This window comes from Cupressus sempervirens, chromosome 5, assembly GCF_028749045.1.
Source record: "Cupressus sempervirens isolate cs-2001-9-10 chromosome 5, ASM2874904v1, whole genome shotgun sequence".
NCBI classification, from domain to species: Eukaryota; Viridiplantae; Streptophyta; class Pinopsida; order Cupressales; family Cupressaceae; genus Cupressus; species Cupressus sempervirens.
Window position 1 is genome coordinate 339,789,318 of NC_143122.1, and position 24,659 is coordinate 339,813,976.

The window sequence follows — 24,659 nt, forward strand, 5'->3', positions numbered from 1 at the left end:
CATGGTGGTGCAGGCATATCAAACCAGTCAACACAAGCCAGGATTTGGGATCTCATCCACAAATCCTCTTTAGATAGGTAAGTATCCATTAACCATAGTGTACAAAGTCAAGGCTATGGAATCTAAACTTCAACTAATCACATTGAAGAAGTTCAAGTCCACGACAGATTTTGACTATAGGGGCATGAACTCCAAAATGAAGAGGGCATTCACCCATGTTCACCATGTTAATGTTTGGTAGCCTCAGTTAGATAAACTTTGAGATTAAAACTCAAGTTTTATATATATACATATATATATGTTTGTAGTTTAATTAATTTGCTGTTACCATTTTAATGTATGGACATGTCCCATGAAGAGTCATGTCTCCTCTTGATTTATTATCAATATAAATAAGAGATTGTTGCAAAGTGGAAAACACATACCAAGAAAAATGGCAGTGCTAATACATTTGCAGCAGATCCTCTATGAAAAACTAACATGCTATCAGAGCAGGACTGCAAATGAAATAAAATCTACAAGAGAACACAACACTAGTTTGGAAGATAAATAATTGTGCATTATCATTAAAGCTTGGATAATATGGAGAGGCCGAAGCCCTTGCTAGTCACCGAAATGATTCTGCCATAATCTAAATCAATGCACTGTACTCATCAACAATTCAGAACTATGCAGACAATGGCCATATAATCTTATATATTCACATTGTCGTATTAACATATATTGAGTGCAACATACTTGTGGATGACCCTTCTCTCTGGAATGGGAAAGCTAATCTAAAGATATTTGAAATAGAGATTTTGCAGTGCTGTTGTGAAGGTTGACAACTAGGGTTTATGCTCATTGTCCAATCTGTTAAATTGGCATAGTCTCTGTTTTTGGCATACACTCTGCTTTCCAAATCAGATGAGTTTCCCAAGTAAATAGTTATTTTAATTAACAACCACTACCATCGGTACTAATAAATCTCTACAACTAATGCCATATTCCTGCTTTGAATAATTATCTAAAGACATTAAAAAAAAATTAGATAAGATTCCTCAACCAGCTATTAAGGACATTGGGCATCCAGTCACCACTATTTGTAGATAGCCAACGGCTCCCATCCATTAGGTAGAAGTAGTATATGAACATTAACATACACAAAATGAAGAATTCTCAGATAGAAGACAAGTTCTCATTAAGCGTCGAATGAGGAGACAGACACTAGCGACAGAGCCAACGTGCATACTGGGATCAGTTATTACAATTGCAATAGCACTATCACTGTTGTATTATAACTTGGTCAAATAATACAAGCGTGATACTAAGGATAGACTGAGGAAGCTTCACTAATATTGTGATAAGCCATCAAATATTGTGATCATCCAAAGATATTGTTGAAGATTCCCAAAGACCACGGTTTGTGAAATATATGATTGATTAAGGCAAGATTTCATGTACCATATACAAATTGAAGCACGTTACATAGCCACACATTGTGAAGAGAGAGAATATTGACTACCAATAATGCACATGTTCAAGGGATCAATGCTAGTATGTTATACAAGTTGACAGGCCAGCAATTACTGTCTTATATTAGAAGTGACAAAAATATAGATGTCAATGGGAGGAGCTCAAGGAGATGCAACCCCTATCTGTATAGTTTAGTGTAACAGAATACTAAGATAGTGAACCTCGCAAACAGAGGATAACTAGAAGAATAGTGTGACTTGCTATGAGAATCAGTATTTGTGGTCTCCCACAAGAATTCAGACATTGTTGTGGCCATCTTGCTAGAAGTTTGTATAAAGGACAAAGAGCGAGATGGAGATTTAGAGGGAGCTTGACATTTCATTAGAGGCAACCTTGAATAAGAGGGAGCAAATAGAGGATATAACTCAATCAACCTTTGGTGATCTCAATCATATCGATTCAGAGGGAGAAAACTATGTCAAAATGGATTATCCAATGATCAATAAATTGTTGTAGTCAAGAGGACAATGATTCATGACTATGTCTCATGACTATGTGATTTTAATGGGCTTACCCCTGTGTACATCATGAGGAAGTGACGACTTCCAAATGATCATCACTTGTGTTTGGAGAAGTTATTGTAAGGTGACGATCTTACAATAACTTGTATTATGAGATCTAATAGATTGAGTAAATGGTGAATATCTTGCATCTCAACATTCTAGGAGACCATTACTCTGAGTATTTGTTGAATATCATTGATATTCTGGGAGGCCAATACTCATGATATCATATGTGATATCAAACCTTATTTTGAGTAATTGGTGAATATCATATGATATTCTGGGAGACCAATACTCATGATGTCAAATGTGATATCACACCTTATTTTTGAGTACTTGGTGAATATCGGATGTCGATACTCTAGGAGGCCAATACTCTTGATATCAAATGTGATATCAAAACCTTTCGAGTACTTGGTGAATATCGTTAATATTCTGGGAGGACAATACTTGTGATATCAAATGTGATATCTAAATGTTAGATATTTTTTGATCAAAGATATTCTTAATATATGTCTTGTGTTCATCCTCCCTAGCAAAGAGGGAGTGTTAACATTTGGTAGCTTCAGTTGGATAAACTTTGAGATTAAAACTCAAGTTATATGTGTGTGTGTGTCCGTGTTTGTAGTTTAATTAATTATGTTGTTACCATTTTAATGCATGGACATGTCCCATGAAGAGTCATGACTCCTCTTGATTTATTATCAATATAAATAAGAGATTGTTGCAAAGTGGAAAACACGTACCAAGAAAAATGGCAGTGCTAATACATTTGCAGCATATCCTCTATGAAAAACTAACACACCACATGGAGGATGTTTGGATAAATCTTCAAAGTGAGATAGATGTGACTAGAATGGAATATTGTTGACTCACATTACAACAAATTGTCGATCTCAACTTAGTCCCTATTCCTAAAAGGGTTGAGGATGACAACATGATCTTAGACAAAGAATATCGTAGCAGTCAAATTGAGAAGCTTCTTCCTCCCCCCATACTATGGTAGTAGAAGGAATCAACTTCAATATTTGACTGATTTCAATCCATCTTGATGAACACCAATTCATGGTTGAAAAGTAAGGGTCTCAAGAGAATCAAGCTAAAAACAAGTGTGGATTGCAACCTTTTTGGTCCTATGGGCAGGAAATCTCAGGTTGAGGATAAGATAAAGACGTTCCATCGACTTGAGAGCCAAAAAAGGGTTTCAAACTAAAACTCGAGGGAGGAAAACCGTCATTCCAACATCAAATTTTTCTCCAGCTCCTCTAAGTGCAACAATCAGATGAGGAAGAAGTAGTGATCCTTTCTCCCCCACAATAACCAAGCAATCAAGAACCATCCATACCAGGTGAACCATTCTTGGTTGCAATAGATAAGGATGTGGATTCTCTCTACAGTGTTTGCACCTACCATTCCTATTTTCAAAGTGAACACTTGCATTGCCTATCTCTTTTGTTGCTCCTCCTGTTCTCATAGCCGAACAATGCAAAAGTTTGGACAATGTGTTTTTAAAGCTTTCTCTACTTTTCCAGCTATAATAGAGGGACAAGTTTCCCAACTTGATACCTCAGTTGCAGGGTTCAAAATGTTTATGTCAGAATCATCACAATGAATACCAGTGGTTCCAGCCATGCAAACAGAGGCATGCACTATGACAACAAAGATACAATTAGGATCAGTGTGTACCATATCCACCATCCCAATCTCAACTGGAAGATTTCAGTTTGCCAGCATGATTAGGCAATATTACTATAAATAGAAAGAAAATTGAGTTACCACCGAATGATCTTTTTCCAAAGAAGAACAAATCCAAACTTTCAGTACGTAAGACAAAGGTTGTCTCATGAATCCTAGTTGATTCAAAGAAAACCAAGTATGCTGAAATTGCATAACCTTTAGTAGACAAGCCACCCGAAGAGCTTCATTGCTCAGATTACAAGTTCACAAAAGTTAAATTGGAAGACAGTCCTTGGTGGGATGCCACCAAGATGCAGTTTCTACCTTGTCCAAAAGAAATGATGAACTCTGAGAGAACAAGAACCAACTGAAGTTGGAGAATACTCCACTTTGTCAAATCATTTGCCAACAATCTTCACACTCCGTTATCACCACATCTAATTCAAAACAGGTGAATCGTTGAGTTGAAGCAACAAAGGCTTGGTTTGAACAAATAATCACAGAGAGAGTTCAGTCTATAAAAGACGCGCTCAAAGTTATTGAATGTCCTAAAGAAAGGCTCAATGATATGCTTTCTTCCTTCAATCGAGAAAAAAACCTTCGACAAAAATCTGAGCATACGGGATAAAATGCCAAAAACTAGCCTGGATGTCTTGGTCACATTAATGTAATCCCATCCACAGAAATGTTCTATGAATACCAAGGGCTCATGGGTCATAAGGGGAGAATAATTGAAACACCGGTAAGAGAGGTACAAGAAGCCCTTAGCAGATGCAATACTCTGAAAACTAACATAATGAATGATCTAAAGAAAAAGGGGTGCAAGGTGTTCATTGAGGACAATAATTTGGTGATAGAGGAAGACATGACTTTAGAATTCACCGATAGGGTCAATGCTGAATTTGAATGAGATTATTTCGGAGTATAAGTGATGAACAAGTTCTCAACCTACAAGTTTTCAATTAAACAACTATGGGAGTTTATTGCGGAGAATTACCAAATCATCAAGAAGTGTCACACCACTACAATCAAGATGAATGTAATTGCACCAAAGATGGGAATTCCAAATGCTCAATGCTCCGTGATTGCATTACAAAATACAAGGCTTTTGTTGACAATCTTTAAAGATTGATTCAACATTTTTCAGCTTTTTCTTCAAGTTCGTCTAAGTATTTTGAGCTTTGTAGTTTTAGAAAATAGGTTGCTTGTAATCCATGTGCATGTAACCCAATTACACGTACCTTCGGTCATATAATCCAATAAACCTTCTTGCTTAGTTTGACTTAGTCAAGGTAGTTGAGTTCCTCCCATCATCTTTTTAATATGCAAGAGAGCTCTGCCATTTTTGTTGAAACATAGCTGTGATTTGTTGTACAATTCAAAAGAAAAGAGAATATAAAAAAGCAATTTGTTCAAAGTTGTGTTTGTAAGCAATTGTAGTAGATCAAATTGGAAGTTGTGACTGCAATTTGTGTTTGCTATCTTTAATTCATGTTAATCTTGTATGTATTTGGAGCAAAGTGAGTAAGAAAAGTGATTTGTTTCGAAGTTGTAACTGGAAGCAATTGTTGTGATACAAATAAGAAGCTATGACTATAACTTGTATTGTTGTCTCATATTCATGCAATTTATTAAAATTAAGTTACTTTAATGTCTGTGAACTAAAATAGCTTATAGAATTAGAGTTTAGAAATCATCTACTTGAGGAAGTCTATGTGCCCCAATAGTAGCGATTTGTATTTGGAGAATTGCATAGGAAACCGTGAGCTTCATAGTTGTTCTTATAGCATAGAAAAATAGACACAGATCTAAGCCAGTACGCTTTGATCAGCATGTGAGTTGGTGTGGGTTTATCAGTATCATTGTTTACAATTTTAAGATAGAAGTGTAGTTAAGAGGTCCATCTTGCCCATTACCCGCTCCATGAGTGTGAATTATTTCCTAAAACAAGAGAAAAGAATATTAGTAACACCCTTTAAAAGTACATGTAGACTTCTTCATTACCTTCAATTGATCTAAGGAATAGTGAGAAGGGGGAACCTTCCTTTAAGGTAGGAGAGACTTTGATTCTATTTTGCAAGAGAGTTTGTACAATTGCCATTTACAAAAAATCCACCGAACAATTTCGATGTCCAATTGTTAAGTGGAGCATGGTATTGTTATAAATATTGAGTTATGATGGTTTGTGAGAGGTGACAATTGGAATTATGCCTTGGAAGTTAGAAAAGTTCCTATGTGGTTCTTTCTTTATGCATATATGGTGATGTTCTAGATTCTGTTGATGTCTATATAGAGGTTGGACAACATAGATCTTAATGTTGATTTTGCTGGATTCTTTTCTTTACGCTCCAAAGGTTTCTTTTATGGTTTCCTTGTTTGATGAATCTTTGAGGTTTCTTTGGTGATTATGGATTGGTTAAGCTATTTGTTTTTAGTTTGGAGCATAGGGGAGGGTTTACTAGGAGCATCGCTAGGAGAGTGACTTGTAATGGGGGTTGGAGCCCTAAGTGGCTACCAAATCAACTCATTGTGGAGTTGTAATAAAGAGATAACATAATAAAATGGGTCGTGTTGGGATTACACATTAATCAAGATAATTAATTAATTTTTTTCTCATAACAATAAGAAAACCTGTGTGGATCATGGATGGGATGAATAAGACCAAGCTGCTTGTGTGGCATTAAGCTAACAAATTGACTTCCTTGTCCTCGTGAAAGGTTGTCAGTTACACATGAGTTCCCACGTAGGGGTTAGGGTCTAGTGAGAGACTACCAAAGTAACTCATGATAGTTAGGAGCTATGTGATGACACTGTCCTATATGAATTCAATTGTTAAGTGGATCCACAATATTGTTATAAATATGGAATTATGATGTGAGAGACAGTAATTAGAATTGTGCATTGGATTTTAAAAGAGTTCCTATGTGGTTCTTTATCGATGCATATATGACAATGTTCAAGATTTTGTTGATGTCTATATAGAAGTCGGACAACATAGATCTTGATCTTGATTTTAAGTTTCTTTTATTTACACTCCAAACTTTGCTTGTATGGTTTTCTTGGATTTGATGAATCTTTGAGGTTTCTTTGGTGATTATTGATTGAGTAAGCCCTTTGTTTTTAGTTTGGAGCATAGGAGAGGATTTATTACGATCATTGCCAGGAGAGTGGCTCACAATGGGGATTGGGGCCCTACGTGACTACTAGAGTAACCCATTATGGAGTTGTAATCAAGTAATAACATAATAAAATGAATTGAGTTCAGATTACACATTTAACAAGATTATTATGTTTCCTTGTCCACGGCCATGAGAGTTCAGTGTGAACCATGGATATGTTGGAGAAGACCAAGTAAGTTGCATGTATGGTGTTAAGCTAGCAAAATTGGCTTCTTTGTCATGATGAAAGATTGTTGGTTCCACATGAGTTCTCATTTGGGGATTAGGGTCTAGCAAGAGACTGACAAGGTAACTCAGGATAGTCGAGAGCTATGTAATGGCATTCTCCCACATGTGTTCAATTATTGTGGATCCAAGGTATCGTTATAGATGTTGATGGTTTGTGAGAATTGGCAACTAGAATTATGCCTTGGAACTTTAAAAGAGTTCCTATATGGTTCTTTCTTGATGCATATATGATGATACTTTAGATTTTGATCTCTATATAGAGGTTGGACAACATGGATCTTAGTGTTGATTTTAGGATTCTTTACTTTACACTCCAAACTTTTCTTTTGTGGTTTCCTTGGATTTGATGAATCTTTGAGGTTTCTTTGGTGATTATTGCTTGATTAAGCCCTTTGTCTTTAGTTTGGAGCATAGGGGAGGGTTTACTAGGAACATTGCTAGGAGATTAGCTTGTAATAGGGATTGGGGCCCTAAGTGGTTGCCAAGGTAACCCATTGCGGAGTTGTAATCAAATGATAACATAATAAAATGAATCGGGTTGGGATTACACATTAATCAAGATAATTGTGTTTCTTTGCCTGTGACCATAAGAAATCTTGTATGGATCATGGATGGGTTGGAGAAGGCCAAGTTGTCTGTGTCGTTGAGAGGATAAATCGGCTTCCTTGTCCTCATGAAAGGTTGTTGGTTCCACATGAGTTCTCACCTAGAGACCAAGGTCTAGCGAGAGATTGCTAGGGTAACCTAGGATAGTCAAGAGTATGTGATGACACTCTCCTACATGTGTCTTAAGATTCCCTCCAATTAGCCTTGTTGTTTGCCTCTGGTATTTCTTCTAGTATCTTGTATGTATCCCTTATGTTATTTTGGATGGTATCCCATGTATCTCGTGAAAATTTTGTGTTATGTTTGATTTCTTATTGTACCCTTCTCTTGTGTTTGCTTGTGTGGGGTGGGCCTCAGGATTCCATGTAGTTGGTGGTAAATGTTTTAATCCATCAAGATTCAGTGGTTGGTTTGTGAGATTTTGGATGGACTGCATCTTTAGGGTACCCTTAATGCAACTTCATGCTTCATTTGGTCAATTGACTTTTATTATATATTTGTTAATGTTATGTATTATTGATCGTTGACATTGTAAATGTATACTTCTAGAGAAGATGGATGCAAATGTAACAATGAACATGTAACCATGATTTATTGATATGCAATGTTTTGAGTTAGATAGATCGATGTGCAAATCAACTATTAGTATGTACTTATTGTATCATAAAATTACTAATAGTTGTATTCAAGGCTTAAAATGAATATAGTTTAATGATGTTAACATGTGCATTATTTTTAGCTTTGTGTCCCCCCAGAGAGGTTGTTGTGGAAAACCCCCGCCATAGTAGGATTTCCCCCCCGAGCTCTAATACGGGGACAAAAATCCATACTCCTAGGCCATCTCCTAGTAAGGATACTAAGAAAAAGAAAAAACTTGACATAGCCCTAGAACAAAAGGGAAACAAGAAATTTAAAGTTGATAAGGTGGTTGAGGTTGTTGGAGAGGATTCTGGTGAAGATATTGGGGGAAAAGCAAGAAAAAGGTCTGGTAGGTTAGCTCAGTCTCAGGCCAGGGGTAAGCAGAAGTCAATCAGATACCCTGTTGAGGAAGTTGAAGAAGATAGCTCAGACAATAACAGTGACAGAAGGGAGGAGGAAAGTATTTCCAACTCTAAAAAGGATGATGGTAATGAGGAGGGGGAAAAAAGTTTCAATTCTGGGAACATTTTGATGGATGACACTCAAACTCAAGTGTCGGACAGCAAAGAAAGGAATACTGAGACAACCCATGTCTCAGCTAGCTTCTCACTTAAACCCTTTACTTTTTGTTATGAGATGAGCAAAAAGGATAATTCCCCAATTACCATTTCTTCCCCTGTTAAGGAAAATTTGAAGATTTCTTCTAACCCATGGATGCTGCAAGATAAACCACAGGGATAGAAAATGAAGGAGGTTGCTGCTAAGAAGGTTGAGGAGCATAAAGAGGAGACTGTGACGGTGGAGGAGCATTACATGAACTTGAAGGAAAGAGTCAAAGCTTTGGAGGAGGGGTTTTTCACCTTCTCCAAGTTTGGACTTAAAGTTACTCATGCTGCTGCAACTACCCTCCAATTGCTGGCACAGGAGAAGGAGGAAGCTGGCTTGGACATGGAGGACAACAAATTACTCTTTAAGTTCCTTGCCGACGACTGGGCCCAGATTCTTCTTCATGCAAGAGGAAAAGGGAAAAAAGAAATCTAAGTCTTTTTTTAATTCTGTTCAGTTATGGGATCCAAGGATCCAAAGACTTTATATACTGTTATGGCAGTTATGGTTTTGCTGGTTATCAGCTGTATTTAAGTTTTTATAAGGCCTAGGTGCCTTGGTGGACTTTGGTTAGTTGCTAGGGTTCCTTTCTGGTTCTAGCTCTCTGGTTTTTGGTTTTTGTCTCTGATTGCTGGTACTCCTGTTCTTTTTGTCTGTTTTTGTTACTGGTTGGTAATGTGCTGGTTACCAGCCTTTTGACTGTTAAGGGCCGACCACCTTGTTTTTGGTCGCTTTTAATTTCAAAAACATGTGCATTATTTCATTGTGATTTAGTTTTGTGATCACGTGTTGTTTAATAGTGACTTTCACAAAACTTAAAAAGACATGGTGTAATGTTTAGTATCTTTGCATATTATTGATATATTGCTAAGTTACCAATTCGGATGCAGATTCAGAAGTGGATGCGGGAAGAGTGCTTTTTTTAGAGAGGGATGCAAATGCGTATGGATGCATCTATATATATATAATTGTCTATCTGTTGGGAGTTTATTGAGTGCTAACTTCTGTTACAAATTGTCTATCAGCTGACCATACCAATATGGGCAATGTTGGGAGTTTTGTGAGAGCCATCCAAGGTTGGAGTAGGACTTAACACATTCAAAGGCTTTCTTTGCTATATACATACCTGTTGGAGGGTTGTACTACCACAAAAGGAGTTGTCTATGTTAGGGACTGCTACATCAGTTCCATATAAGTCTGACATACTCTATTAAGGGTGTCGTACAAGCTTATTGAGGCCCATACCAGGCCTGTAGCTAAGTTCTGGCAGCATTTGAGTCTGTCACGGAGATTTGGGTAGTAATTTGGTTTGGACAGCAATAATTGTTTATATATATATATAACAGAAGTTAGCACTCAATAAACACATCCTGCCAGCATCCATAGAGCTTCCAAATGCATTTTGCATCTGTCTGCATCTGCCTCCGCCTCCAGGCTCCAAGAGGCTACATCAATAACTAAGATATATTGCAATCAGTTACTTGGTGTCATTGTGTAACAGTGTGTTAAATTAAAATTATTACTGTTAGAATTTATCTTTTTGGTCATGTTCTTTAGCACTTATAAGTTGTTCTCTCAGGTTACCTGGCAGGGCATTACAATTTGGCCATTTGTGCGAGGGTGGTAACTAGTGCTTGGGTGAGCTCGGTGCCACTGAGGTTAAACAAATCCAACCCAAAATAACTCATGAAACCTATTGTCCCTACCACTGACTGTGCTCTTCAACAACCCATGAAGTTTAAATACCTCCCGAAAGAACAAATTTGCCACCTGTACTGCCATATATGTAGCAGGGATTGGAATAAAATGTGCAAATTCAATCAGTCAGTCCACCACAACGTATTTACAATTTTTTCCTTTGGCTTTGGGCAAGCAAGTCCATCAAGATACATTCCCACTTCATACTCAGAATGGGTAGGGGCTGCAATAAACCTGCAGGGAAAGTGTGTTATTCTACAGATAAGTAGGACACTAATGTACACATCTAAGGACTTCTGACTTAAGCAACTTCCAAGTGAATCTCTCTCATATATGTTAGCATGTCTTAAAGTATCCTGAATTCAATCATAGGTACATCATGAAAAACACAATATATTTTTCTCTTCATCTTTGATCGCAGTACTAAAAAGATCCGCCCCTTGCAATTAATGAGATCATTTAAAACTGTGTATCTATAATATTGCATTGTCCCATCAATAATACTAGTAGCCCATGTGTTCTTAGCAAGCTTACCAATCATCTACAATCTCTCCAGTAGAACATAAGTGAGGTATCCTCGATAAGGTATCAACAACAATATTATTCCCCTTCATATAAGCAATATCAAAATAGTAAGCCTGGAGCTTACTGACCCATTTTTTGCTAATGATTATTGAGATCTGACTGAGTGAGGAAATGTTTCAGGCTGCTACGATTTGTTTTTACTGCAAATTTGCTACCCACAAGGTACCGACCGAACTTAGCCAAAGCATGCATGATGGCTAACATTCCCTTATCATAAATGTTGTAGCTATGTTGTAGTCCTCTCAATTGCGGACTCTCAAATGTTATGGGGTGCCTGCCCTATGTCAACATTAGACCAAGTCCCTCTCCTAAGGCATCAAATCTTTGGTTCAAATGAAAGTCTCGTTCTCTGTCAAATGTGTGAGAGGTGCTTCTTGCTATGAAAACCCCTTTACAAAGCATCTATAGAAAGCACACAACCTAATAAAACCCTTAAGTTGGGTGAGAGTCTTGGGTGGGGGCCAGTCAATAATAGCACAAATTTTCTTCAGATTAACTTTGACTCCCTCTACATTGATAATATGCCCTAGGTAGAGTAACTTTGTCATCCCGAGCTCACACTTGGACTCTTAGCGGACAAGAACTCCCTCTCCAAAATGTCTAGCACCTCCTCTTGGTGTCTCAAGTGCTCCCCCTCAAGTCCGAATAAATACTAAAATGCCATCAAAGATCAAAACAAATGTCTGCAACTAATGTTGAAACACCCTGTTCATACAAAACTAGAATGTGGTTGGGACATTGGTTAGGTTGAATGGCATAACCAGGAACTTGAAATGCCCACAATGACATTTGAAAGTTGTCTTCTCCACCTCCTCCCTCATTAGAATCTGATGGTAACCAGATCTAAAGTTGATCTTGGAGAAATAACAAGCCATGTGTAACTATCTATGTGGGGTATGATATACCTGTTCTTAATTCTCTTCTTATTTAGAGCTTAATGCACATGCAAAGAGTCCTATCCTTCTTCTTAACCAAGACAACTACAGATGCAAATGGGCTCTCACGAGGCCAAATATGCCCCATATCAAGCAACTTCTTAATTGTCTTCTTTACCTCGTCCTTGAGTTGCTCGGGGTGTCTGTATGGAGTAATGATGATGGGCTTTGGGCCCTCCTCTAACTCAATGATGTGTTGAATGCCCCTCTCCAGCGGCCTACCTTGTGGCATGTCACTTAACACCTTATTGTGTTCAGTTAAGATTTCATAGATCTATGGACAGTAGTCACGCTTTTGCTACTCTACTGCGGTAGATAGCAAAACACATTTTGTTGCTCACTTTACTGGCTCATGTCTAATCAAACTCTCAATCCTCCTCAAGGACACTATACAAATGCTCCCATACTAATGTGTGGGTGGGTCAAATTCTCTGATCCAACTGGGCAAAGGATCTGCAAGCCCCTCTACAAAAATAAATTGTTAATCTCTCTGAGATATCTGTCACCATCACAAGCAACCCTCTGAAACTCTAAAATGTAAGCGTCCGAAAATCCAAATTACTTGAGTTGTGCCAACTCCCTTAAATACATCACTTGTTCCTTCTTGAAGTGCTTGATGAATCTATTAGTGAACCCATCATAGGAAGTAATATAGCGGTGCCCCAGAGTGGTCAACTTGTGGTACCACCACTCATGCTATGCCATCTAGATGTGTAAAGAACCCAAATTGGCTCAGGCTGAATATATACACATTTCTTGTGAATATTGACTTCACAGTTTAGTTCTGGAAATGTGTGCTTAGCTTTTCCCCAAATCAACCATAAAGAGTCCCACTTATACAGCTATAATCAGACTAATAACAAACAAATCATATGAATTTATTTCATTTAAAATCCTTTCTTTCCATAGAATCCCTTCATACAATAGAATATATCTCCAATAATATCACATATGACCTCTCAAATGGATCTATGCTTAATAAACACACTGGAGATGAAAGACTGAATATATCAAATTAACCAGTTGTAGCTAACACTGGTAATGCTTATACAAACAAACTATAGAAGTGATAGATTTTAAAATCACAATTTAAATTTAATGGAACCTGTAATCTGCCCAGCGCCAGCCAGTATAGCAAATGAAACACAATGAAGATGCCGTCACAGTCAAGTGGCTGCTTCAGATTGTATGGACGCCAATGTGCAGGGTATTTATGTCCCAATTTGCAGCAGGAAGATGCCTAATGTGGTCTGGTGATTGCAGCATTCAACAAATGGACATTTGCAGTCAACATGACCCTTACACATGAAATGCAGCTCCTCAATTTCTCCACACAGCCTCTCCAAACTCAAACACAGGCCCTCAAACTATATTGCAGGCCTATAACCTCAATCGCATGCCCTAATTTCAAGATCGCAGACATTCCAGAATGGACGCAGGCCTACCTGTTATCACTGCAACCCTCAAAAACGCCCAAATGTAGTCTGACTAAATGCAGTTCAATTCTCCCAATCTGAAGGCTAGTTGTGCAAACAAACCGTTCCAATAATTCTCAGCTGTATAGACGTCTAAATAGGAATAACATCCCTCCAATTTACAAATGTCAAGTCACAACACTGTTCACCATTCACAATTCTCTACCCATGCAAATCGAACTCCTCTTTGCACAGATAACAATGCAATTCAAACTTCAACTCCCAGTAACAGATAATGACAGAAGGAAGACTCCAATAATATCAAAATAAAAGGTAAAGTGATATATCTTATTCCTCAGAAAATAATGTTCCCTCAGCAATGACAACAACTCCCAGCCACAGACAATAACAAAAAGGGAGATTCAACAAATAACGGAATCACTTTACCACAGTGGTGATTCAGAAACACTTCACAACTTTAAAATCCTTATACTTCAACAAGGGCACAAAAATTGATAACCTCAGATAATCTCAACAAATCAACACAAGAAAATGATAATTGGAAGATTTTCTCATCAAATGGGCTCATATTTATAATCCTTCAATGGCAAAAGTTTCTTAAATGCGAGTCCACTTAAGAGGCTTCCTCAACAAAACATCATTTTGTAACATTAAATATAATAAAGTGCCATATAATAACGTTAACTTCAATAATTAATTAATAAATAGGAGATCATGCAATTAATAGCCCAATCCACTGCAAGCGATGACCAACTGTGAGCGTCACCATCTGCAGCGCCAAATATGACAACCGCCCGAATTAGACTTGGTCAAAATAGTAAGTCCACAACTGAGACCCCCAAATCACCTTGTCAGCTCAAGAGGGTTGCTACAATGAACTGAGTAAATCATCTGCAGAAGCTTGCCAAAAATGGGGACATTACACAACCTGTTTGAGTAAGCAAACACCATTTACATCTAGTATTTGATTTCAATATGATTTAATCATTGATTAAATGAAAATTCATAATTGAAGAACAATTTTTTATAATTGAGAGAGAAATTTAATTGCAAGAGGCTGCAAGAAAATGAAGCGTTAACCATATGCATACCACCAATCATCAGCAGCTATCCTATATTGAGCATGAAAAGCATCTATGTCATGATATTTGGTAGATGCAAATTGGGTAAACTTGGTGAGGACAATGTTTTGAGTTTCATCATCATCATGATACATCTTTGAAAATGGAGGGTCATAACGAGCAGCAACCTCGGCATCTTTGTTTGGTGCCACCCAGTTTGGTTGTGAAACCATCTCTTGGCTATAAAACCTTGGCGACAAAGCATACGCCAAGAGATGTAAGGGGGTGCTCATCTTGTTCCAATGGTCAAAATAGTTTTTTCCACTTCTTTGAAACAAGTATTGTTATGTTCCTTGCCCACTGTTATTGTTTTTTATGTAATCCACCACGATGTCCATGCCATCATAAATTCCACCCAACCATGGGTGATTAGTATTAGCAAATCTCATCATGCTTATGATGAGCTTAGTACACTTCAAAACATATTCCGCATGTTCCCACCAATCATCATCAAGGATCAATATTTTTACTCTTTGGGCTTTTTTTGTGTTTGATTGCCTCCATACACTCCACAAAGTGTTGATAAACATAGCACTCAAGGCCTCTGGCACCTTTAAAAGTTGTCTAAAGATGACTGTGTGTGATGCAAATTGTGTTTCAGCAACCTATGATAGCATAAAAGTTAATACATACAAGTCATATTGAGTTCATCCATAAAATTTAGAATTAAAAAATTAGATATAAACAAAAAATTAAATTACCTTCAAAAACTACTATAAAGAGAAGGTCCTAAATATCGCTTGTGCCATGAGATAATTAGTCACAAACATTTGTATCTCCTCAACCTCCATGTAAATTTTATTAACACATTCAATTTGAGTACCAATCTTTAGCATGATTAAATTGAGTGAATGGATTGTACATGGTGTCCACAGATTGCAATTATTTGTGGTCTCTAGTATAGCCACAGCTGCCCTACAATTTTTAGCATTGTCCGTAATGACTTGGACAACATTTGCAGCCCCAACCATCTCAATTTATTCCATGAGGATAATGGCAATGAAACTTGCATCTTTCACTTACCCCTCACAAGTCACTGCCTTCATGAACATCACCCCGATAGGTGACACTATTACAACATTGATCAAAAGCATATTCTTGCAATCTTTATCCATCAGAAATGATGGACATACCTATTTCCACCCATGTATCCTTGCTTGTTTTCAATTGTGTCTCTATCGAGGCTTTTCCCCTTGGCAAAAAGGTTGCTTGCACCTTTTCATACCCAGCACAAGCATAATCAGTAAGTCCATTGCCGAGGGTATTCACCGTATACCCACCAATAGGGTGATCTAACAAGGTTGAATGGAAGCCCATTCACATTTTAACAATGACCAATACTTTCATCACACAAATCTCTCAATAAATTTTTTTAACGCCACATCCAATGGGCCTCTTTTCCGTGAAACATTATCTAGTTCAGAAGGTGGTGGCATTGGCAAGAAAGGATGTGGACCAGCAGATTTTACCAAGCCACCAAGATGTTTCCGCAATCCTGTTTAACCATGGGATGGAGTCGTCATTGTCTTTCCTCTATTGGTTCTCCTATCAGCTTCTTCTTGTTCTCTAGCATATTGCAAGATTGAATGAGTTAGCAGCCCATTCCCATCTGCCCCTTACAAGGTTTTAATCACTTTCCAAGGGTAGAAATGAAGTGAGTTTCACTCGAGAGTATGAGCTTGAATACTCTATGTTGCAATAGTAATTTATTTTTTATATTTTAAGTAGTTTTCTTCTTTGTTTTTCTTTTCTTTTTTAAATTTCAGTACGTTACTAAGATCCAATTTGCCTTCAACACAATCTTCACGAGACACCTTTTGAAAATACGAGAAGTGCTTTTTCTAGCATGGTTATTAACCAACTTTTGTCAATATGTAAGCAAACTAATAGTCAAAGAGAAATAAGTGTAAACCAAATGATCCTAGAGAACACTTGATGAGATCTAATCAAATATCTTCCTAGATTCACCAAGCACATCCACATCATGAGTATGATCCACCTTCTTGACATGAACAAACCATTCGGGAAAGATTAATAATGTCATCAACTCAATTATTGAGAAGACAAACTCCATCATAAACCCTCAAAAAACTTTCTTCAAAGAAGAGAAAACAACCTGTTTTGAGCAATGGAACAAAATGAACACCCCACTGCATCTTCTTCCCTTTGGATGACTCCCATATTACAATGATGAGATCCTTTCTTTGCTAACAAAGACACCACCATGCAAATATGTTGAAGTTGATGATTGGTATAAGCATCATTTGCCGAACTCTTCCCCAAACCTAACATGGACGATCTAGTTGTAGTTGAGTTTGTTGATTTTTGTACCCTACAATGGTTAAAGTATTTCCTTTCTTTGTAACAAGTATAGAAAGGATGCTAGCCTCTGTTGATACCTCAATGGCAACCAAATTTAGTTGGCATATGTTGTTCAATGTTTGTTTTTCAAAGTTATTGCCCTACATATCATAATGATAACCAATTTCAGCTTCATGGTCCAACCCACTTCAAAATCAACTCAATTTCATTATAATGGAGACATGTAAAATCAAAAAGCAAATTTCAGGTGGTGGGACATATGGTTGAAAATGTATTAGGTGGTCAGAAATACACAAGTTCATACTGTCCGGAAAAAACCAATTTGTGTGGCATACTTGGCATAGAAATCAAATCTATGTAGTGTATGTAGGATAACAATACCAAATCTAACTCGCCCTAAGTAGATTATCGTGATGAATCAGGCTGGATATAAGTCCCAGTTGAATTTGAGGGAGGAGATTTCCTGTGGTAGCTAAGCTTGAGCTTATCTTAAAAATGAGAAGATACCATGTAAAAAGTACATTTATACATCAAGCCAGGTACCCCTTCAAAATATTGCATTCATAGCCCAAGGTTGCGGCAGCTAACTTAAGGCTTCCTGAAACAAAAGAGTAACTTAAAAGATTAAAACATATTTTTTGAAATTGGCAAAATTAAATGTTATGATCATTGAGACTTGGCATAGCAACCAAAGCATTAGGATTAGGGGGAGAATTTATCAATACATATATTTTTAAATCGTATTAACAGAGTTTAGTTATGAAGCCATTAGGAATCTTCTCTTGCTATGAACAAAAGGTCGTAAAAGACAATCTTAAAAAATCTTTGAAATTTTGAGCAACCAAATGCTCAATTTCAAAAATTTGAACTGACAATAACTTACCTGGCCAATTCGATGGCGAGAAATAGCAGAGATCCCTTGTCTCTCGCAGCATTTTACAAGATAATTTGGAATCCAAATCCATTCAATCCACAATTGTTTGGCTTTGGGAAAAATGACACATCCCCCTCCTAGCAGTGAAACCATTAATCCCACCCACATAATCATCTTTATCGCCAACGGCGAACAGAGTCTTTCAACACTCGTCAGTTTCTTCGTATAACCTTGCCGTTTTGAGCATTTATACATTTCGTATTTTGAAGTCGGTAGCATTGAAATGAAATAAAAGATTTTAATAATGTCTTGGAGGCTTTAGTAGCCTATGTACTCCTTAAAATATCACACTCTAGGTGCCAAGAGTGGTAAGCAATTTGTAACTGCTTTAAATCTCTTTCCAAACATGAATTTTGATCATTAGGTTGTTTTATGTAAGTATGTTTTATTGATGCAATACTTAATATATGTGCATAAATATTCTTGGAAAAGAGAGAAAATTTCAATTGTTTTCTCTTATTTTGATTATTGTTGATTATATATGAATTGCATCACGAAGTTATGTGTAATGTCATTATAATACATGTTGCTTATACTTAGGGTCTGTTTGGTTGGTGGAAGATGATGGGAGTTGGCTTTTCATAATTCAGATTTGAATTTTTTTTTATTTGTTTCAAAATTGGTAAAATGGAATTAGAATATCAGACTTCTAATTTTGTCTCAAAATCAGATTAACAGACTTCCCACTAGCAACTAGGAATTGAAAATCAAATCCTAGTTATGCTTTTTGAGGAGTGTAAAAAAAAAAGATTGGACTATCTTTTGGAGTATGTCGTCATCTCCAAGCTTACGCATAAAAATGTATCTTTCTACTCATCTTCTGACTCAATCAAACGATACAAGCAAAATTCCAAAAATAGGAATGAAGATTTGTAAAACCTTGATTTGGCTAAATCAAGATCTGTAGAAAACTCGATTTCTACAATTCTACAAACCAAGTGAACCCTTATTGTATGTGTCATAGGCAAATACTATTACATTCACTTCTACGAAATCAGAATTGGTAATGAATTCTATATCAATCAACCAATAATAAGTAATAATATTTCTATTCAACAAATACTTCTAAATTTTGGCATGTTAATGGGCTTGCAAGGGTTGATCCTAACCAATGAAGAGAACAATGTTGTTGGCAAACACCAGAGGAGGGATGGATCAAAAAATATTTCGATGGGGCTACTCGGGGAAACCTACGAAAATCAGGATGTGGATGTATAACAAGAGACCATAAGGAAAAGTCCTTAGCATTTGTTGCAAAACATCTAAGGGATGGCACAAATAATGTGGCATAATGGGAAGCAGCCAAGGAGGCTTTAGTTTTAGGAGTTAATCTTGGTATACATAGACTGCTTCTAGAAGGAGACTCGGAGATTATTATAAATGGAATCAAGAAAGGGAAAATAGAGTCATGGCACCTTGATAAACACATTTTTCGAATTAAGTGTCTATTGACAGAATTTGAAGATTTAAGGATAACCCATGTCTATCGGAAGGCAAATAAGGTGGCAGATAATTTAGCCAACTTGGAAGTGGATGGTTTCTTGGGAAACTGAGATGATATTTTTGAAGACCTTAGGCTTCTCAATTTGGATCAAGGGTTATGGGTGATGGAGTGGTTTTTGTGTGTTTATATTATTGTGTGTACCTTTCTCAATTATGAGATTGAGCTCTTGGAATGAGCAGCACTCATGAAGGATTAATCCCTTGCACATGATAGAGGATATGTAATTATAAAGAAGCACCTCTTAAATTTTGGGCTTCCAAATCTTTTGAGGGTGAGATTAAAGACGGGCAGGGATTGTTTTCAGTAGGAAACTTGGCCTGGAAACCTAAGATGGAGGCCAATTTCGTGTTGGAATCAAACCTAGTTGTATGAAGGGATGATTGCAACAAGGATACTAAAGAATATTTTCTTGTTTGATGAAAAGGAATTTATGAGTGGCGTCCATGAGATTTTTGGGCTAGAATACTTGGACACTTATTGGAGGCGAAGGTCCAATCTAGACATTGTGTCTCTCTTCGTGGCTCTGGCTCTATTAGTTGGTGAATCAAAGGAGGAAGTTTGTTGGGTTGTGGCACCTTGTATGGACCTACATGGCAGTTTGTATGGACCTACAATGGCTACTGGTGATTGATGATGTAATTGACAAAGCAGTGTTGGGTGTTGGCTTGGAAATGGAGCAGGAATTGTGGAGGATGATTGGGGGGGAACTCTCAAGTTCAACCTCTAGTCTTTTGGTCTTTTGCATCTCCATAAGGAATTCATTTGTCAAAAGTTATGGAAAGATGGAGGAAGGTGGTAACTTTCTTGGAGGAAATGGTCTAGTTTAAGGACAAGTTGAGGAGGGGTTTCATGAAGTTGACTCCACAAACTTGAGCGTGAGGATACCAGGGGACTTGTTGAGATATCAGATGGAAAGGGACGAACAGGGAGCCTCAAGGGAGACTACAGTGGCTAGAGCATGGATGGATGTGTCGCTGGAAACAGAGGCGAGCACGACTTCAACTAGTTGGAAGCACCCTCAAGGACTAGATCACAGGGGCATGTTGTGGGCAACAAAATGGTTCAAGTGATTGAATCCAGAGCTTTTGGCTGCTATTTTGGGGTCATGTTTTGTTTTTTATTAATGTCTTCCATGAAAAATGAAAACTACTATGTAAGGGTTTGACTTTTTTTATGGGTGTTTATGCCCTTTTTTGTAAATATTGACTATCTAATGTCAATGGGGAAAGGGAGGTTAGGCGGGTGTGTGTGTTTATGGCCACTTAGTACTATGGCATATATCTTTGTAAGCTCTATCTTTACTTTATAAAATAAACTTGTTACTTATCAATAAATAAATAATCTATTTATTTATAATTAAATATATTATTAAAAATTATCTCAATTATGATAAGTTAATTTGATTTGGTGTTATAAGAAGCTTTTGATAGAGGATATTGCTTTTTTTTCAACAAAATATTAGGTCCACAATTTATTAAATTGCCTTTGAAACTTGAAAATTAAAAAATATTAACTTTTAATTTGATTTGTTACATACTTCTTTTATTTCTTTTATTTGTGCATGCATTTCATTAATAATAATAATAATATAAAGATTTTTTTTATGATATATAAAAAGACATATTAGAAAATATAACTTTATATATATATATATATATATATGATGTTAATGTTTGATATATGTTTATGCTTATTTATAATTTTTAATAAATTTATTTGTAAATTATTTTATAATGATGAATATTATAATTTCAATGAATACTAATTTTAAATTTGATTTCAATTAAATTATCAAATCAATCCGAATCAAAATATTTAAGTAGTACCTTAGATATATTTTAAAACTATATTTAACAAGGGGTGCAGGCACCAAAGTTCCTGCCTTTGGGGTGTTTCGAAAAAATCATTAAATATTTGTTACAGTAGAAAATGCTAAGCTATTTTCAGAAAGACCGTTGAGAAGATATAAAGCCAAATAATGTCATTGTCTGCATTTCAAAGGTTTTTTTTTTTTTGGTTTGTCATTCTATTATAAGCATCTCTATTTCCTTTTATATTAGGTGGGTTATCTAATTTTATTTTTTAAAGTATAAATATTTATTTGAAGCAGTGATTGTGAGTCATACAAAGTAGTAAACCAACAATACATAGAAAATTGTCTTATGAAGAAGACATCCTGAATCTGTGTGCAAAATCTTTATGAATTGTTAATTATGCTAAAATGAGCAATATGATGAAACATAATATTTTAGCTTGAATAATTTATAAAGAACAAAGAGACATGATACTTGTGAATATGTTAGCATTCAAAAATCATTGACGCAACATACATGTTTTGGAAATTCAAGAAAATATTTGACAATCCATAAATATTAAGATTTGAAATGGATGTCACTTTTACACTTTTATTAATCATATTTGTAATAGGTGAACAATAAATATATGCACAACATTTTGTTGTTGTTGTTGTCAAGGAATATGCATATAGAAGCATTGAAACATGGATGACATGGGTGGAGTGATAAAAATGCCAACTTTTTGAGCATATAACATGTAGATAAAATTGACTATGTTGCAATTAGGATGAGTGTGTTCAATCTACCAAAATAATTATGGAATACTTTCTTATTTATAAATTTTATGTAAAATATAAATTTTAAATGATTAAAAAAATTGATTAATTTGATAATTATTTAGAATTATTTTATTTTATTTTGTGTATCTATAATTGCACTATAATTGTTCCCCATAGATTTGTTGGCATTATTCTTGTGGGCATTATTCCTATTAGAGCAATACATGTGAACCATGTTTGCACTATGTAGTAAAGAATACATCTTAGTGTTTGGAGCCTCACTTTAGTGTCAAAATATATCATTTCAAAATTTTATATTATGAATATATTGAGTTCTATATCTTGTATCTTAAAAAAACACATTCTTAACTTGTGTTTATCACATTAATTAAATTTTTATTTTTATTTAAGAATAGATAACAATTTAAATTACATAGGCAAGAACCTACAACACAATGGTAACTTGTGAACCTCTCGTGTGGGAGGTCTTGGGTTTGAATTTGCTTAACACATATAAATAATTAATTACAATAAATAATAATAATTGATCTAGGATTTGAGCATTTACCAATTAAAAAATAATAATTTAAACGACAAACTATCATTTTATACTTAACTAATTTTATATGAAATTTTTAAATAACTCTATTACAAATCTTTTATTTGTATATATTTTTATACATTTAACATTTATCTTAAATTTTACATTGAATATTCTAAATTAAATTTTATATTTGATATTAAATAATATAACTAAAATTGAAAATTATAATTAATTTTTTATCTTTCATCTATCTAATTTGTACATACCTAAACAATATTTAATTTTTCTTTAAAATTTGAAGATCTATGGAAAAAGTCATAACAGAAAACATCTTCAATCTACTAATTAAAACTATGAAACATAGCAATAATTAAACTACTCAAAAAAATGAAAATAAACAATTATAAAGTATTGTCTTTCCAATGCTATTTTCCAACTCATATTGATGGCATAGGATGGGCGAGTTATCACTGGAGAGAAGTAAAATAGATCTGACATTAATCAATGCAAAAGCATATGCATTAATATTCTTCCACTACATGTCACACCGTATTAAAAGCATCTTAATTTCATAATGATTTAAATTATATTTAATCTAATAATAGACTTATTGTATGACATAAAACACTTGTAATTTTTCTTTTTTTTTCAACAATATTTATTTTTGCCTATTGTTTTTTTTCCTTTTGACTAATAGAACTCTTAATAAATAGTATCATTTAAATTTTAAAAATGTGTTTATAGTAACAGACATAAAGAAAAATAAGGTAACTCTAAAGTTTTAGAAACTTCATTGACATTGTTAAAAAAATGTGGCACTTAATGGATCTATTAGTTTCCTGCCATCAACAAGAACTAAAAATGTTGAATAAAAATATTTCTTCTAATTGTACTCATTCAATCTGTTAATTACATGGGAATCAATAACCGATTTACAATGAATAAAAAATGGCCCTCTCTACTTTATCAATGAAAACAACAAACATAACAGGTCGTACTCATGCTTCAGCAATTCCTACCTTGAAATCCCTTTCAAATAGTCGTAAGTCGATCAACCATTAATTACTAGGAATAGATATAGATTACTATAGCAATAAAGATATTAAATTATTAATTAAATTGTATACAAGAATCAAAATAGAAGACATAATTAAAATCATCACAAATAGATAGATCTTTCTACAATCTACAATATTTAAAATTTGAAGGACATATAAAATATTTCTCGGTATTAAAAAATGAACATAGTAAGGGTGTCTTCAAAACGAATTGCATTCCAACACATAGATAATCAAAAATTATTAAAATACTTTCAAATATGATTGAAACATGTAAAGACAAACCCTTAAATCCAATTCAGAACTTCAAAATAGCAAAAGGTATCCCTAAAGACTCAAACTACCAAATGTGTAGCATCATCTATAGAGCAGAGGAAGTCAGAGAGGAAGGAGTAATTATGGATGAAAAGGACAACTCATAATTAGTAGAGAAATTAAACCCTTTAGAATATGCAAAAAAACGTAGAGAAGATGAAGATGTTGAGGAACATATATAGAAAGAAGCATTGAAGCAAAAGATGGAAGAAGGTTTGAGACTGCTAAGCAACAAACATGAGGAAGAAATAAGAAGACTGTAGCAATTCGAAAAGTGTGTCAAACAAAATCTCTTTACTGAAGATATAAAAGAAAATCTAAGGAAATATAATCAACTTATCAATGAATTCCTTCTGATTCATAATGGCATAGGAGATCAACTCATTCTTTGGGAGGAAGCTCATAAGGAACATCTAGAAACTATACTCAAAAAAATAAGGGTAAAGAAAGCTTCTGAGAGCTTATCAAACTCCAAGAAATATATAGAGGAGATGCATATGGAAAATGGTGTAGCTCAAGAAAATTAGTGCACAGGAGAAATTAAAAGGTTAGAAAGATAGGTTAGCAAATCATCAAAAGGATTAGAACATGGATAAAAGTTTAGACTTAATAAAATAATTGAGCCCAATGCAAGATCAAAGTTGCCCTCTAGATTTAGATCTAGTGGAAAAGATACCTA

General features: G+C 35.3%; 1 protein-coding gene across 2 annotated transcripts in view; it reads right to left on the bottom strand.

The window, feature by feature from the left end:
- The window catches only part of LOC149556076 (cytochrome P450 714C3-like), a 63,034-nt gene extending 44,852 nt beyond the window's left edge, over positions 1 to 18,182 (bottom strand). For both annotated transcript variants that reach the window (XM_089830216.1, XM_089830215.1), the window contains exon 1: positions 17,934 to 18,182. In XM_089830216.1, coding sequence (XP_089686342.1) covers positions 17,934 to 18,179 — 246 coding nt within the window. In that variant the 5' untranslated portion in view covers positions 18,180 to 18,182. The remainder of the gene's footprint in view (positions 1 to 17,933) is intronic.
- Between the last annotated feature and the right edge of the window lie 6,477 nt (positions 18,183 to 24,659).